Genomic DNA, 17,321 nt, shown 5'->3' with positions numbered 1-17,321 from the left:
ATAAGGTTGATTTACTACCTCTGGGATGTTTCACTACTTAATAAGAATGGACAATAAATAACAAATGTGCACTAAAATGGGTATAACTGACTAATGATATTTATAAAATACAACAATATACCACTGCCCTTTTGGATATACTGTCATTATCTATGTATATATTATAATTACATGTAATTACGTTATATATGTAATATATTTTAATTGCTATGTAATTATATGTATATAATTATAATAGCTTTGTTGCAATTATATACAAATTATTATAATAGTTTCAATAGACAAAGATATGGCAAATATCTTGAAGCATTTTCATAGATCATAGTTATTTTTTCTAAGGCTGACTTCTCTACGATTAATCCATTGGTGCTCTCTATAGATACACTGTATTTTTTTTCTTATTCTTCAGAGACTCAACTTCTATCTATGTAGAACCGCTAGCCTTTTCAATGTTTAAATCTTCCCATTTCTTCTGGTCTAGTCAAGATAGTATCTTTAAACACCTCTCAATTATCTAGACCCTTGTTCCTTACCCTTACGTATTTTTACATGTGTAACATGTTATCCACTCTGATACTTGTCCTCTGCATGCCTTCTATTCTTCCCCATCACAACTATAATATGCTTCCTTCTTGTTCACTGTCATTTCTCCCCTGCAAATTCATCAATATTGGCTTAGCCACAATGTCAGAATGAGTAGGAACTAAAAGCGATCCACACATAATTGGGTATTTTATACTGCAGTGCTTGATCCTGCAGTCAATTCCCTTGTTTTTTCTGAAGGGCTCTGTGGCTATAATGATTTATCACAAAGTTTCCACAGTGACAAGTGAGAGGCAGTGTTCCTTATGCTTGCTTCCTTGTATTAAAACACGACTTTTAGGCCATGCCAGCAAAATGATTTTCAGCACTTGGGAAACTCCAGGAACTCAGCATCCGGCTCTCTCAACGCTTTCTCTTCTCCTTCATTTCTCATTAAAGGAGCAACCTAACTTCTACAATTTCAATTACCACTTGAATAAAGGGTCTTCCAAGATATGAGTCACCAGTGTTGCCTTCCCACCTACCTTCTCTTGTTTTCAATATCCTTCAGGTGTATTATTGATAATTATCAATGAAGGTATCAAAAACTAAGCTAAGTAATTATCTACAAATTTAAGCTCTAAAATACAAATAAAATAATTAGAAAGTATATATATTTTTTGGTATTTACTCCTCTATTCCTACCATCTTCACCCCCTTAGATTTTTATTTTAATTACTGGACAGAATCTGAGATCCTACCATATAAATGTTTAAAGATTACAGATTAAATGAATCTAGAATACACTAATGACTGCAATTCTCTTTACCTTTCTAAAACTATGATCAGCTGGGAGATATCTATGTGAAGATGGAGTAGTATAGGTTTCTGTATGCAAAGTACTTCATAATCCTAATGATTCAGAGATTTCAAACAATGTGCCTGATTCTCAAACACTAGTCAGATAACATTTTTTTAATTATAGTATATTTACATATATATAAATATAGTATATTTATATATACTAAATAAATATAAATAATACAGTAAATATATTTATATATACTAAATATAATTATAGTAAATTTATTAATATATGGTAAATATATAGTGTATATATATAAAATATATTTATATAAATAAATATATAGTATATATTTATATAAATAAATATAAATGTATATATTTATACAAATAAATATAAATGTATATAAATAATAAATATACTCTATTATATATAAATATAGTAAATATATATACTAAATAAATGTAAATAAGTACAGCATATTTATTATTTTTTAATTAAAGTATAGTATAGTGCCAATTTCTGCTGTATAGCAAAGTGACTCAGTCATATACTTATATATATTCTTTTTTATGTTATTTTACATCATGGTCTATCCCAGGAGATTGGATTGAGTCCCCTGGCCTATGCAGTAGGACCATATGGTTTATCCATTCTAAATGTAATAATTTTCATCTACTAATCCCAACTACCAGCCTATCCCACTCTCACATTAAATTTTGAAAGTTACGCAAAATATTAGTTGATATTTTGTAAACTAAATATCCAAGTGGTTTATTGAAGCTGTGACTCTATTAATTGTATGCTTTAATTTAACAATTACTATTTTGTCTGCTGAATTTTGGAAAATGAATGCTCCAAGTCCAATATAAAAGAGTAGACATTATTGTTATCATCAAATCCCATTTGGAAGCAGCAGAATTCAAATATTTAATAAATTGAATTTGATTATCTTATTTTGAAAATGATTACATAGCCTCTTTTTTTAAACAGCAGTGTAAGAAAATGCTGGTGAGAAATATATCAAAATTAATGCTAGAATACAGTGATACTATTACAATTTTACATATTGTCATATTTTTAGAAAATAAAATTTTTGTTTTTTTTAAATTTATTACATAAAAATGCAGGAGGCAGATCATAATAGATTTATTCTATTTTCATAGAAAAGCATACTGAATACATATGGTGTTCACCACTCCAGAGAGAATAAATGATATATCACTGAAAGATGCTCATGGGTGAATTTGTAGTGTAAAACGATTTGAGACTGAAATAAAATGAATACCATCCGTTAAAGAATGATATGTTTTGCACTGTCTCCACATCATTCAGCTCTTTGTATGAACTTGCATCAATGGCTTCCTTCATTGCATACTAATGGGCTGCATTAAAATCTCATGATACTTTCATACCAATTCTGATACCTTTAAGAAAATAACTCCCAGGATGAGCATTTCAATAATTCTACCATTTGAGATTCAAGTCAATTTAGTCTGAATATTCTTGTTCAAATGTGAATTTATCTATAAAAATGTAAGCTGCAGGACAGATAGGTTCAAATTCATACCTTAACTAAAAATTGCTATCCTGCTTATTGAATACACTGTCAAGCTCGCAATGTTCTCAGGCAAGAGTTACTTACTACAGTTTTCTTCATCTGAATTATCACTGCAGTCATTTTGGCTATCACACCGCCAATGATCTGGAATACAGTTGTTGTTTTTACACTGGAATTCATGAGGGCCACAAGTCTTTTTATCTGTAATGGAAAGAATCAGAATTTGCATTGTTGGCTTCCATAAAGACATCCCTCACAACTTCTGCACTGCCATGCCGAATCCAGGGGATCTGATATTTCCTCAGATCTTAAGTCAGTTTACTAACTGAGATGAATTCGTAGGAAAAACTGAATGCAAGTGCAGAATAAAATTTATCTTTCTGTCTTGTTTTATCTTATCAGCCATTCTTTTATCTTGAGCTAATTACAAAGCAACCACTCACTCAAAGTCTACACAAATTAATCAATAAAAATAAAGATCAAAATTATAGAAAACTACTTTTCTCTCTGGAACACTATCTAAGTCATCTTCTATTTCTACTATAAAGAAGCAAAACGAAATGGTCATTAACAATCTCTACAGTTGTTATCTTGTCTTCTTCCCTTGGAAGTTCTTACTCAAAATCTACCTAGGGTAAACTGATCTAAACTCACAGGTTATAATAGTACCAAACATTACAAACTTTGAAAATTCTTCAGATGCCATCTGATTTGGACCTCTAAATAATCCCACTGAACATCAGGAAATGTATTAACAAGCCCTTTGCCTTGCAAATGACAAAACAAACACTCTGAAGTTTAAGAACTTGATGCATTTTCACTACTGTGAACTGGAGTTTGGCACTTGCCATCTGCCTCCACATAGGTTGAATCACGAGCCACTGTAACTGCTGACCCTTAACATCTCCTAAAGGAGCTCAGGGTGGAGATCAGAAGGCATTCTGTGCTCTGGAAAAACTGGCAGAATGGGTTTTCAGACAGATATTTTCAGTAGAAGATTTTATGAGCCTGATTCTTGCATCTCCTCATATCTAGAAAAGCACTAAAATCCTTCATGGTGACGTCTGCTCTTCGTGACTAGTAGTAACCTTCACAAGACCAGCAGCAAACTTCTGTAAAATGTGTGCATGATTGCATGTGCCTTTCCCCTTCACCAAAATAACATGTATACCAACCTTTCCTGCTACCTCTTTGGAGCAGTATCTCTGAGCTCTCTGAAATGCCATCTCCCAGGCTATAGTCCTCATCTTGCCCCCAAAAATATTTAACTCTCATCTTTAAATTGTGCATATTTTTTAAGATCACAATACCATTAAATGGCACAACTGATATAAAAAAGTATGCTTTTATTGATTTAATATTCTTTACAAAAAATCTGTGTCCATAAGATCCAGGATCAGAATGCATGCAATAAGTATTTATTCAAAATTTAGGCAATATATTTTTAGATTTTCATGAGAGTAATATCCAACTTTATAATCTACTGTAATGCTTCCTAAACTTTAATGTTCGTATATATTAATTTGTTAAGGATTTTGCTAAAATGGAGATTGTGGTTGAGTATTTCTGGAATTCTAAAAAGCTCTCCAAGTTATGACACCATCCTTGGTCAATGAAACAAACTGAAGAAAAATGGTTGAAAGCATCAAGACAGAATAAATTCAAACACTTAAAAAAATAAGAGTACAAATGTCAATGCACAACTTAGGAAAAATTTTCCTTTCATATACTTAGATCGACTACTTATTCTCATATTAGAGATTGACAATGAAGAGTTTAGTGACTCCAATTAGTAAAATAAATTAACTAAAGGAGAAGTTAAGCTCTTTGGTGGTGGTTGCTACTCTTTACTTCAAAATGCATCTTATAAAATTCAAATTCAAATAATATTATGAAAACAAAAGTGATTTAGGTTGAATTATGAAAATTAAGTAATGATCATGTATTAAAGATCTAGCCCACCTCTCGGGTAAGCATTTTCACAAACATGATAAACTCAATCTTTATAACATCCCTAAGAAGTATTATTGCATGTATTTAAATAAATGAGAAAAATAAGTCTCAAAGAGTTTAAGTGATTTTCCAATTTTACAAAAGTCTTAAATGGCAAAGGAGAAATTTATATCCAGGTCCTGCACTGGGGATATTTACATTTCTGTAGAAATTTTCAGAATAAACTTCAGACGGATTTTTCTACTAATACATATATTTATATATATAAGGCGGGGATTTCCCTTCCCACCTTCCATCCTGCTTGCCTATTTGCCTGTTTGCTAATGATGTTAAAACCTAACTTTTGTCACAGGGTTGAGTACTGTTTTGTAATATATCCTTTTTGCCTGTATTATACCTCACTTCAGATTTAAAAATTGTTTTAAAATCTACAGAAGTTCTAATACAGCATTCTGTACATCTCAATCAAGAAATGTGTTAAGGCGATTGAAATTTAAATAATAGCCCTTAAAAATACAGGATTTTATGCTGAATTATTTAGATGGTTATTTCATTTTGGTAATTAAATCTGATACTACTATTCTAGGTAACATTAGTCTTATTTATTACTATATGTTGCTTTCATTATTTTAAATATTGTTTAAATTTTGAGGAATATAAGATCAGACTGGATCAGACAAATAGACCATATGGCCTAACACTACAACTTTGTCCATGACTACAAAAGGTTAACAATTGTACTGCATATCAATAATATGTGTTTTTAAGATTTTTCCCCCAAACCCTGTTTATACTTTTTTTCTATGTTTAAACATTTGTATCATATTTTGTGTTTGAAAGAGATCTGAACTTATTTCTTAACAAGACCAAGTTACAGTTCATTGCTAAGATTTCCATTTGGGGTAGGCAGAAACAGTAACATGGAAAGGTTAATTGCCTTATGAATTTTATGTTTCCAAGTTATTTAACTTTTGATCCATGACACTGCTTATAAAAATTATAATTATGAACTATATAAACTATATAGACTTGTCCTTCATTTAAAATATCACTTGAGAAAAAATATATATATTTTTTTGACAAGGTGTAAAACAGCAATTCTTAAATTGGCTAAACATTAACATCATCTAGGTAACTTTTACAAATCCCTTTCCCCAGGCCATATCCCATATCAATAAAATCTGGGGTGGAACACAGACATCAAAATTTTTACTAAAGCAGGATAGGTGATTCCAATGACCAGCCAAGATTGAAAATTACTGGTCCCCAAAAGGATAATTTTAGAAAAGAACATATATAATTCCAAATTATAATTCTCTAGAATAATTTAAAAAATAAAATATGTAGTGTTTTCTATTAATTCATACTGTTAAACAGCATTGGAATAATACTGTATTTCATTTTTTTGTATTTATTTTTTTTGTATTTTAAATGTGGAGAAACCAAATGTAGTATTTGAAAACTTATTTTCTTTGCTTAATATGCTCCATATGAACTGTAGATACTCAGACAAATTTTATCCTCCCAGGAAGGTGGGGTGAGGGACTATCAAAGCATAAAACTCTATGTAAAGTATACTACAATACTATTGGCACTTGTTATATATGCATTGCCTATCCTGAAATACTACATAGAAATTACCCATCTCAGAAAACAAGGTAAGGACTAGTTTAAAACTGGAACAAAAGAAGATAAGGCTCTTATGACTCTATGTGAATAGTTAGATCCCAATTGCATCCAAAGTCAGCTCCATCCACTTCTTGGAATTGAGGCAGAAAATTTATTTTCCCACTGATTTCTGTTGAATTTCTGTCATTTACACACAAGTGTCCTGATTAATGCAAATGCCATATTGTATTTTGCGTGGAAATAATATGGGCTCCTAATATTTATATTCTTATCAGAGTGTGCTGATTTACATAATTCCAAGGTATTTTATTGGTTGATATTCACCTGGGAAATGCAGTCTCTCTTTCCACAAGAAGTCTCAGAATGAGTCTATATTTAAAAGTGATTTGCAAACCCAGGCTTCCATGAAGGTGGGAGATGGTACACCTTTTACTGAGCATATTCTTTACATGATGTACATGATTATTGCATTTAGTGATATTATCTATAAAGCTGTAGGTTGCCTTGCATTGTGAAATGTTTGGTGGATCTGAAAATTAATTTCATGTTACTTCTCATCAATTAGGGTAATATTCTTCAATGAGCACTCACATATACAATCTGTTCTTCTAGGGGATGTAGATATAACATGTGGAAGCCCTAGCAGTTGAGAATAACAATGCCAGCTGTAGCTTGTCTCCTACTTCTGTTTTGCTTTTGAATATTTAATTTTTTTTTAAGTTTTACATTATTCTTCCAGGTAGAAAAAGAAAGGCTTATAAAGTAAAACAAATTAATAATGACATATTTTCTTTATAAAGAGGTGAATCTATAATAAGCTAGCTCTCTAGAAGCTCCCATAATATTTTTAAACTGTATATCAATGAAATGTAATTTTCATTGGAAATTTTCTGAAATTCACATTATGCAGTTTTAGGAGGTGTCATATTACATCCTATAATTCCATCTATCGCACTTGACAAGAATTTGTGATTTTTTTTTCCTTATTTAGAAATTTGTCTTGTAACTTTTTGGTTGGGAAATGGCGGGAAGTAGTTATTATTTCATCTTTTGCCAACACACTCTATATGTCTTCTGCCAAACCTCTGCTATTCCACTCATCATTCTCTTTCCAACCACCTGTAGTCTTGACAGATTGTGTGGTAATATTGTACAAATAAATTTGCATTTGTGATTCACTGATGAAGAAGAACCCTAATCTCCACAATAGAAAGTTATAGGTAGGGTGTCCTTCTTCTTAGTCTTTCTTAAGCCTCTGTTAGAGACCCTGGTTTTCATGGTCTACCAATTCCCTCATGAAGCTTAAGAGAAAAACAAAATAAGCCTCTTCCCATATTTTTTACAAATATTGATTCTATGATTTATTTTAAAAGCAAAGTAAAAGTAATTTAGAGCAATTAAAAAGTGAGTCTACCAAATATTTTTTAATACACAGTGTATTACATTTGTCTAGTTGCTCTGACCCTATTGATAATAGTCACCAGACAATTGCTCAATTTACTTTATGTTTTTGGTTGAACAACATTACACCCTAATTTGGTGGGAGCAATGAGTCACATATGATAGAAAGACCTGGAGCATTGATTTGAATCTTAATGCTGGATTCTACTCATGTGCATCGTAGGGTAATTATTACTCTTCTTTGTGCCTCAGTTTCCTGAAGACTAAAAATTGAAGGAAAATATACACAGCACTGAAATGAAACCTGGCTTCATAAGTAGTTACTAGTGATAATTAAGAAATAATAATGATTATTAACTACTTATAATAGTAAGTAAATAGTAGATGAAATTATTAAGTAAAAATAAATAGTAAATAAAAATTCAGAATATGTGAATTATAATATTTACTTTACATTAACAAACTATGTGAATTTAGGAAGAAGAAAAGTGATATTTATTTACAAGACTGCTACATTGCAGGTACTGCTTTAGGTTCTTCAAACTTAACGTCTTATTGTTTTAAGAGAATAAATGATTTTACTGTAACTTTTTGCGGAATCTTATTCATATTACAGGCAAGGCCCAAGCATTTGTAACTTGCTCAGGGTCACACATAAACATTAGATTCATATAAGACACCTAAATTCTGTGGGAATTTACATTACGCATCTGAAAATTTGAAAGGTTACAAGAACACTGAGTTTTTTAAAAACAAAAATGCACTTTAATTTTATTATTTGTATATATTTTAAATTACCGGGTCTATAAAACTTTTCAAATCTGAACTATTCTTATATTTCATGGATAACAGCATTTTAAGAAATTATATAATATATACTCTTAACGGAAATTTAAGTCAATGTAATATAGAAAAGTAGAAACAAATAGCTCATGGCCATACAACAGAGAAATCAACTCCACTATGTTTTTCTAACATAAAAATAAGTAAAAATAAAATTTTGTGCATTGCACACTTCACTAAAAATTATGTGGAAATCATTTCTTAGCTCAGTAAAATTTTTTATAAATGTCACTTCTATGGCTATATGATATTTATCTTGTGGATGTATCTTTGTTTACTTTAGCTAACCAGTTTCCTGGAGCTTAGTACTTAAGGTTTTGATTTATTTTCCAATTTGAATAAGGAAGATAAATATTTTTAATAAAAACAAATCCTTCCACAGTTTATGTAAATATTTGTTGCAGAAGAGCCTTCTTTGGTAATATTCATCACAATTTTATATTTGATAATTTTTACACATTTATCTTGTCCATAGCATATATTTTAAGGCCTCCTGCCAGGCACCAACATTCTTAGATGGATAGTTATATTATGTTATGTTTGCCTCTGCAGAGTAAACTGTATCTATTTTAAGTCTTGGAGGATTAGGTCCCAAAACTAAAGAAAAGTTTTCTGACATTATTCTTATGCATTTTATTATTTTTTTTTTTGCAGCTAGATTCATCTTTGTAGAAAAATATTTCTAACTGTGTAAATTATAATAAATGGACTATCTTTGGTGTGGTATTGTTTGTGGGGAGAACATTAGCAGCAGAATCATGTTTTAAAGAAAATTTCTGCTTTTGAGCAATTGATCTAAAACATCTATCCAACATACTCTGGAAAGTGCTTAGTGAATTTAGTTAGGACTGTCAGAGTCAAAGATGTGTTAATGAATTTACAGCAAACCATTCAAATACTCACCATTTTTTCTCTTTTAACAATTCTATTTGGTGATTTATATTTGATATAATTTATTACCTTCATACTTTGAATAGGCCAGGCCAAAATACATACCCATACACATATACATACATATATGTGCATATATTCACATCATGTCATCATTCAATACACTCTCGGTTTTTTCAGAGTTTTGATATTGTCAATTTTTATCATTATAACACATGGACAAATTCATGGAGAATCACCCTAAAATATAAATATTTTTAACTTTGTAGTATTTCTTGTATTTTTTAGTATTGCTAATATTGAGTGGCATAATTTTTTCTTTTACCTCTTTTGCATTTATTTTAAATATTGTTCAAATACATGTAAAATATTTCCTTATCCCTTTCTTTGTTTTCCACCATAGATAAGAATATTTAGTATGCATCTAGAACACAATTTTCTTTTATTTTCTTCTCAATACCCTAAATACCTTAGAGAAGCCATAGTTTGTATATTTACAATACTTACAAGAAAAATTGCTTTTTGTCTGGAGCTCAAGATGTATGAAGAAAGAATATGTTTTACCAATACATTGTTTGATGGCCAATCTCACTTTCTGCTAACCTACTTAAAGTCTCTATTGTCATATCATGTCTTCTTTTCTTTTTTTAATTTTTTATTTATTTTTTTGTCTTTCTGTCTTTTCCAGGGCCACACCCACAGCATGTGGAAGTTCCAAGGCTAGGGGTCTAATCAGAGCTGTAGCCGCTGGCCTACACCACAGACACAGCAACATGGGATCCAAGCCGTGTCTGTGACCTACACCACAGCTCATGGCAACACTGGATCCTTAACCACTGAGCAAGGCCAGGGATGGAACCCGCAACCTCATGGTTCCTCATCAGATTCGTTAACCACTGAGCCATGAGAGGAACTCCTCATGTCTTGTTTTCATATGTTAAAGTCACTTCATCTGAGCAGATTATGGAAAGTCAGGATAATAGAGACTGTCATTTTAAGGACTCACATAACAGGCTGTAAGGAAATTAATTAAAAAGGATAAGAGGAGGAAGTGAAAATAGTTGTGCTAGATGATCATGACCAATACTTGCGAGTCTTAGACTCTGATATAACTATGTGGATACATGGTAGGATGCCCTCTTGCTCTTTACAAAATTTAGACAATCTTCGAGATTCCCTTTTGTCACTTTTTTTTTTTCCTTTAAAATGAATATAATGCTGAATCAAATCAGCTGAATCAAAGGTTTAGTTGGAAATTTTTATGGTGGGAGTAGAGGAGAAATGACATATTGAGCTCTTTGCGGTCTCTCAAATATAGGGATATCCCTAGATCTTGAACTCCAAAGTAATGAAGTCTTATTGATTTATGGATTTGAAATGTATGGTGTCAGTGCCCCATCTACAATCCTTGGTATCTACCATGCCTATCTATGCTAAGACAATGACTTCTAATTACAAGCACATGTAACTATTTGCTTGGCCCTTATCTGAAAGTGCTTCCTAGCACACTATTAAACCAATGACTGACAGGGGTTGATGAATAAATATCTCAGCTCTATCCTATGATTAGGGTACCTCTGAGCATGTACACTAGCTCACAGAATTTCCTGGTAGAACAGATCTCATTCCTGCTGTAACTTGTTCAATAATGCAGTTTTTATTCTTCCTTCCCTTCCATGGTCAACTCTCCCTACTCATAACTGACTTCTGGAGCAATCTCCCCAGTAAACCACTTGTACTCAAATTCTTGTGAATTTAAGTTCTAATTCTAGAAAAACCCAATTTAAGACAGGATATACATAGTCATTTATTCAACAAACATGAATTCTGAGCTCATAAGATTTATATCAGTGAACAAAACAGACATAAACCCCTACTCTAAATTAGTTTATATGCTAATGGCCAGGTGGCGATTTGAGAGACCTGTAAGAATTAAGAGTTTATTGCTTGTCCATTCCAAATGCAATAGTTTGCATCTATTAAACCCACATTCCCAGTCCATCCCACTCTCCTTCCCCCTTGGGAATGTATATGTATATGTGTGACTGGGTCACCTTGCTGTATGGCAGAAAAGTGATGGAACACTGTAAACCAGCTATAATGGAAAAAATAAAAATCATTAAATAAAAAAATAAATAAATTTAACAAGTTTATTAGAGGGTAAGCAGCGCTATAGTAGGAAACAAAGTACAGAATGGACTAGGGGATGTGTGTGGATGGGACATTTCCAGTAGGATAGTCTGAAAATGGTGTATTAAGAAAGTAACCTTGAAAATTGGCAGAGAAAATGATTGAGTCATGCTGCTATCTGGGTGAAAGGACATCTGAGGAAGAAACGTGACTTTGAAGGAATAAGAATGCCTGGAGTGTCCAAGAAACAGCAGGGATATGAAGGCAGCTAAAAGAGAGGAAACAGGTCAACTTTAGCAAGAGTGGCGGGAAAGTTAGGAAGATGATTTATTGGTATGGAGCGGCACTCACTCAAGCAAGGATTTGTTTTCTATAGAACTTTTGCTATTTCTCCTGCTTGATAGAGAGCATATATATTTGGCCTCTTCCTTTTTTGACAAATGAATTTCAGATACTTATTTAGGTTTATGCCAAAAAAAAAAGATGGAGATTTGAAAGATGGGTAAATGATTACAGCAATATAGAAACTCAGATCTTGGGAGTGGATTATTTGACCCGTATATATTCTCAATAATTACTTTGTTCTCAGCCTTGGTATTTATATTTACAAAGCTAACAGGGTGGCATACAATGATAAAGTATATAATACGTAAAAACAAGCCAAATTCATCTTTGAAAGAATATTGAGAATATTACACAAAATGAAATGCATCTAGGGACAAGATTTATTGACTAGAGGTCAATAATCTGATTTACACACTAGATTTACTGAATAAAAGTAACAAGCAGATCTATCATTTCAACCCAAATTGTATTTTATTTTTCATAGCATTGGCATTTTTTTATTTCATTGTAGTTAGTACAATGAAATGTAGTTATCTAAGATTTCTTAAGCAAATGTTATTAAGAGCAGCCTTTTAAAACTGATGTTAATCTCAGTTTTTTTCCCACTTAGCTAGTCCCAGCTCTCTCTCTGAGTCTAATACCTCTATCTTAAAGTTATAGTTTCAGATAGTATTAAAAAATTTTCATATATATGTACATATATATATATATTTATATATATATAAAACTGGGTCACTATGCTGTACAGCAGAAATTGCCATAGCACTGTAAATCAACTATACTCCAATAAAAATAAATTAAAAAAAGAAAAAATATCATATTATTATTTTCAGTTTCCAGCCTGAACTTTATATTTTGGTTTGAAAACAATAATAATAGGTAATATTTATTGAGTGTTTTCTCTGTACTAAGTTCAATGCTAAGCCTGATTTATGTGATCCTCCTAGCCACTCAATAAGGAAAGTATATTGAACAGCTGAGAATACTAAAGATCACATTACAATAAATTACTTGTCCCAAAGCCCAAAGCTTTTAAACTGTGAAACCAGGACTTGAATCCATATCTGATCTAATATCTGCACTATAAACTATTCTGAGATTGGAACACAAATAATCCCTCTAAAGTCCCACATTGCTTCCTTTTTTTGCCATTTTACACCAAGATCTCGGTTTTATAGACTCTAAAAGATGACTAGAATAATATACATGTCAAAAGTTGTGCCAAAGTTAATTTAAGAAAAACACTGTTGCCTTTACTATAAACCCCTGAAGTTGTAACAGTTCTACATCAGAGGGAAAAAAATGGTATTCATTTTGTGAATGTAATTTACACTCAGAGATAAATACGGACAACAATGCAAAGTCTTCAATGACAAGACTTGTTATTCCTGAACTGTGCATTTTTTTTCCCCGTAATCAGGCATGTTTTATAATTTGAGGAAAATAATTTTGCTCATTAAAAAAATATGAGATCCTCTTTCTCTCAGCACAGAACATGCCCTTTACTTGACTTACAGTTCAACCAGGTGCCACATATCAATAAATGATCACATCAGCCTTTATCTTATCATTTCCTTATTGGTTGCCTATTCAGCAAGGTATTGTTTTTTTTTTTTTAAGATTCTGCTTACAGTACATGATTGTTTACTTGGCTTACTCCCAAACATCTTTAAAAAACATAACAGTGTACTTCCCAGTTAGATGGCTTTATTCACCTTTTAATAAGCCTGCTTACCTCCTATAATAATATGCATCTGCTCTAGAATCATATTTATCAGAGAGACAGCAGTTGATAAAAGAAATGCAAAAAACCAATGCCTGGGCTGAATTCAATATGAAAATTTAAATAAAGTTGCCAATAAAAATCACATTCTAATATAGTCATTAGATACATGCAGAAAGCAAAGTATCTCAATGGAAAACATGAATCATCATTAAATCTGCATTAATTTAGTTCACGCAAACATTCCTTGAAGTTCTAATGTGACACAATAAACAATGAAGAATCAGAATTGTTCTTCACATTATACTCTACTGAGTCTAAAAAAAGACAAGAAGTGATACTCTAAAGCATATATCCCATGATATATGGGATAAATCATCAAATTAACACCTACAGTGGAGATTAGCTGCAAGTGTTGTTAGAGGACCAGGTTAAATCCTCTGGCTGGGAATAATACTAAGCAGAAGAAAAGCTAGAGGAACTCACTGAGTAGGTACATGGTTTAATTCACTAAAGCCATGTTTCCTTATTCACCCATTCATGTACCACCTTCACATATTTGCTATTTTCAAGTATCACTTCTACAGATATTCACTTAACATTTTTATTTAAATTGCTTAATTTTTAAATATTTATCTTCATCATAAACCACAAGATTCTTGATATCAAGATCTGATATGTTGGTGCATATATTTTAAATCATCATTTAAAATACATGACTATTCTGTGCATCATGTAAAATCATCCCTTATTTACATGGTACGTGCTTAGTACACATCAGGAAACATTGCTTTAGGGTAGTTTTTTCCAAATGTTTTTTTTTTAAATAAAATTCACATACAAACATACATTTATATACACAGACATATGAAGTAGAGCCATGTTACCAACAGTACTTGCGGTTTTATGCAATTATTCTATACTTAATACTTAAGGTGCTACTGTGAACTCACTGAATTCTTATAATAACTGTTAAGTGCTCTAGGTCCACAACTTGAAACATTTCTTTTATAGGGCACTGACATAGTTCTATTGTATAAGAAATCTAACAAAACAAAAACAGGCCAAAAGAGCTCAAAGATGAACCACTGGCAATGAATTTCTGGATATCACAAAGTTTACAAGGATTATTCTGAAAGTAAGATGTACAAGTTAATCTAGACTGCCTTAAGAAGAAATCTGGGGGAAAAAACTATTTCAGAGACATAGAAAACCAAATGTTACAGAAGACAATGGAAGAGACAACAAAATGAACTATATTATGATATACCACTACAACATTGCAGTCATTCTGTATCTAGAAACCCAAGTCAATCATGTCTTTGAAAAGAAGATAAATATATTTATTTTGAGTAGTGGTTTCAAAGTTAATTCTAAGCTGCTGAAAACCTTGACCCAAAGAACAATATTTGATGGCAAACTAAAGGGACTATTTTGATGGTATAACATACTCTGTCCTTGGCACAATTTTATTAACTATTTTATTAAGAAATTACATAAAGATATGAAGTTGTTGTTAAACTTGCAAATGGCACAAATCTAAGAAGGATAATTAAATTGCGAAATGACATTGTTATAAGACAAACATTCTCAACTATCTGGAGTGAGGATTTGATAGGGGATGAACTTTAATAGGTACAATTGGAAATAACAGGGTGTGTGATACACAGGAGATTAAATGCAATAGCCCTTTTACCACTCATTCAGTGGGTTAAGGATGTGGCTTCACTGTGAGCTGCAATGTAGGTCACAGATGCAGCTCAGATCCAGTGTTGCTGTGGCGATGGCCTAGGTCCACAGTTGCAACTCTGATCGACCCCTAGCCTAGGAACTTCTATATGCCATAGGTACAGCCCTAAAAAACAATAATAACAGTAATAATCATAATGTAATCCTATCATCATTCTTATAGAGATACAGTAATACATTTTATGTAAAATTATACTTTGTAAGACATCTCTCAAATGGATGACAAATTACTAATGTGAGAGTCAAGAAAGACCTAAATTTCTTTTCTCAAATGGTCTGCTGACCATGATAAGTCATTACACAGACCAAGGTTCTCATTCTTGGAAAGAATGTGGACTGTAGTTATTATTCTTTTTATTCCACAGTAAGTGCAGATTTATGTGATATAAACATTCAACTGGACAATGGGTAGTAAAAAGACATCAAAACTGTCACCAAAATAGAAGAGGTGACAGATGCATAATCACTATAATTCTGTGCTGTTTTTAACCTACGTTGGATGAAATTTTCCTTTTGGCAAATGGAATATACACATGGTTCCAGAAGAAGGTAGAAAAGAGTTAAAATTTAATCATCTAGGTAACATGTATGAGGTAAGGAAACAAAACACTAATAGTTAATACTACATTTACCAAGGTCTTATTGGAATGGGGAGAAAATAAAGGAGGATCAAGGTGCAAAGAGAAGCTAACAGGAAAAAACAATGAAAGGATGGGAGGAAGGACAGGAACAACGAAGAAGGAAGATGGAGGAATAAGAAAGTGGAATTAAATTTCGTGAAAGTAAAGAAGAAACTGTCTTACTCTATTCAAACTGAAGAATGCTTAAAAGATTTGTGAAGAAGACTGGGCTTTGTAGGTCTATGAATTAACTAAATTTATCAACCACTATATAAATTTGTTTTATGAATAGTTAAATCTGTTGAGGGTAAAAACGGATTCACAGAATACTATTATTACTTTGTTCTTTTTAAACTCTAATGAATAGACTGGATAACTCAGCAACAGTAAGCCAAATTTTTTACTTGATATAATAAAGAAACCAATTTTATACAAGATTTGTAGGAGTTCCTATCATGGCTCAGTGGTTAATGAACCAGACTAGTAACCATGAGGATGTGGGTTCAATCCCTGGCCTTTCTCAGTGGGTTAAGGAACCAGTGTTCCTGTGAGCTGTGCTGTAGGTCGCAGACATGGATCAGATCCCGGACTTTTGTGACTGTGGCTGTGGCTGGCAGCTATAGCTCTGATTCAACACCTAGCCTGGGAACCTCCATATGCCTCCAGGGCAGCCCTAAAAAGACAAAAGACAAAAAAAAAAAAAAAAAAAAAAGAAAAAAAGATTTCTATATATATATGAGAAAACACTGTACTGAATTCATTATTTTAATGGCAACTTTTAAAAGTTTCTGTTAATAGTAAATTGACACCTTAATTACGAATGCATTCTTTGTTATACAAATTTCATTCCTTATAGGTGCTGAAACTAACTAGGATGGAAATTGTGCATTAAGAAAATTTAAACAATTTAGATGATACATTTTGAAAAATATATTCTCTGGTATTATTGTGTAGAATACATTCAGATTGTTATTTGCAGATGGTGAAGTTCCAGTCTGGGGGGAAAATACTGTAAGTAATCTTACATACATTCAAGGTGCAGAAATAGCCTTGAGAACTTATGTGATTTCCTCAAGTCACATGGCTAGTTAATGACAAAACTGTAATTAGGTGCAGGCTCTCTGACCCTGAAAGTTGAAATGATGGTAT

The 17,321-nt window shown here is 31.9% G+C and overlaps 1 protein-coding gene across 5 annotated transcripts in view; it reads right to left on the bottom strand.

Annotated features, from left to right (window-relative positions):
- Positions 1 to 17,321, bottom strand: part of LRP1B (LDL receptor related protein 1B) — a 1,884,722-nt gene that overhangs the window by 146,135 nt on the left and 1,721,266 nt on the right. For all 5 annotated transcript variants that reach the window (XM_084998912.1, XM_084998914.1, XM_021076285.2 and 2 more), the window contains one exon: positions 2,973 to 3,089. In XM_084998912.1, the coding sequence (XP_084855038.1) occupies positions 2,973 to 3,089 (117 nt within the window). The remainder of the gene's footprint in view (positions 1 to 2,972; positions 3,090 to 17,321) is intronic.

The sequence above is a fragment of the Sus scrofa genome, chromosome 15 (assembly GCF_054392235.1).
Source record: "Sus scrofa isolate SSC_HxYL_T2T_F1_AM1 chromosome 15, Sscrofa_HxYL_maternal_Yorkshire_Landrace_v2.0, whole genome shotgun sequence".
Taxonomy (NCBI): domain Eukaryota; kingdom Metazoa; phylum Chordata; class Mammalia; order Artiodactyla; family Suidae; genus Sus; species Sus scrofa.
Note: the sequence above shows the minus strand (reverse complement) of the source record. Positions and strands in the feature narration are given on the sequence as shown.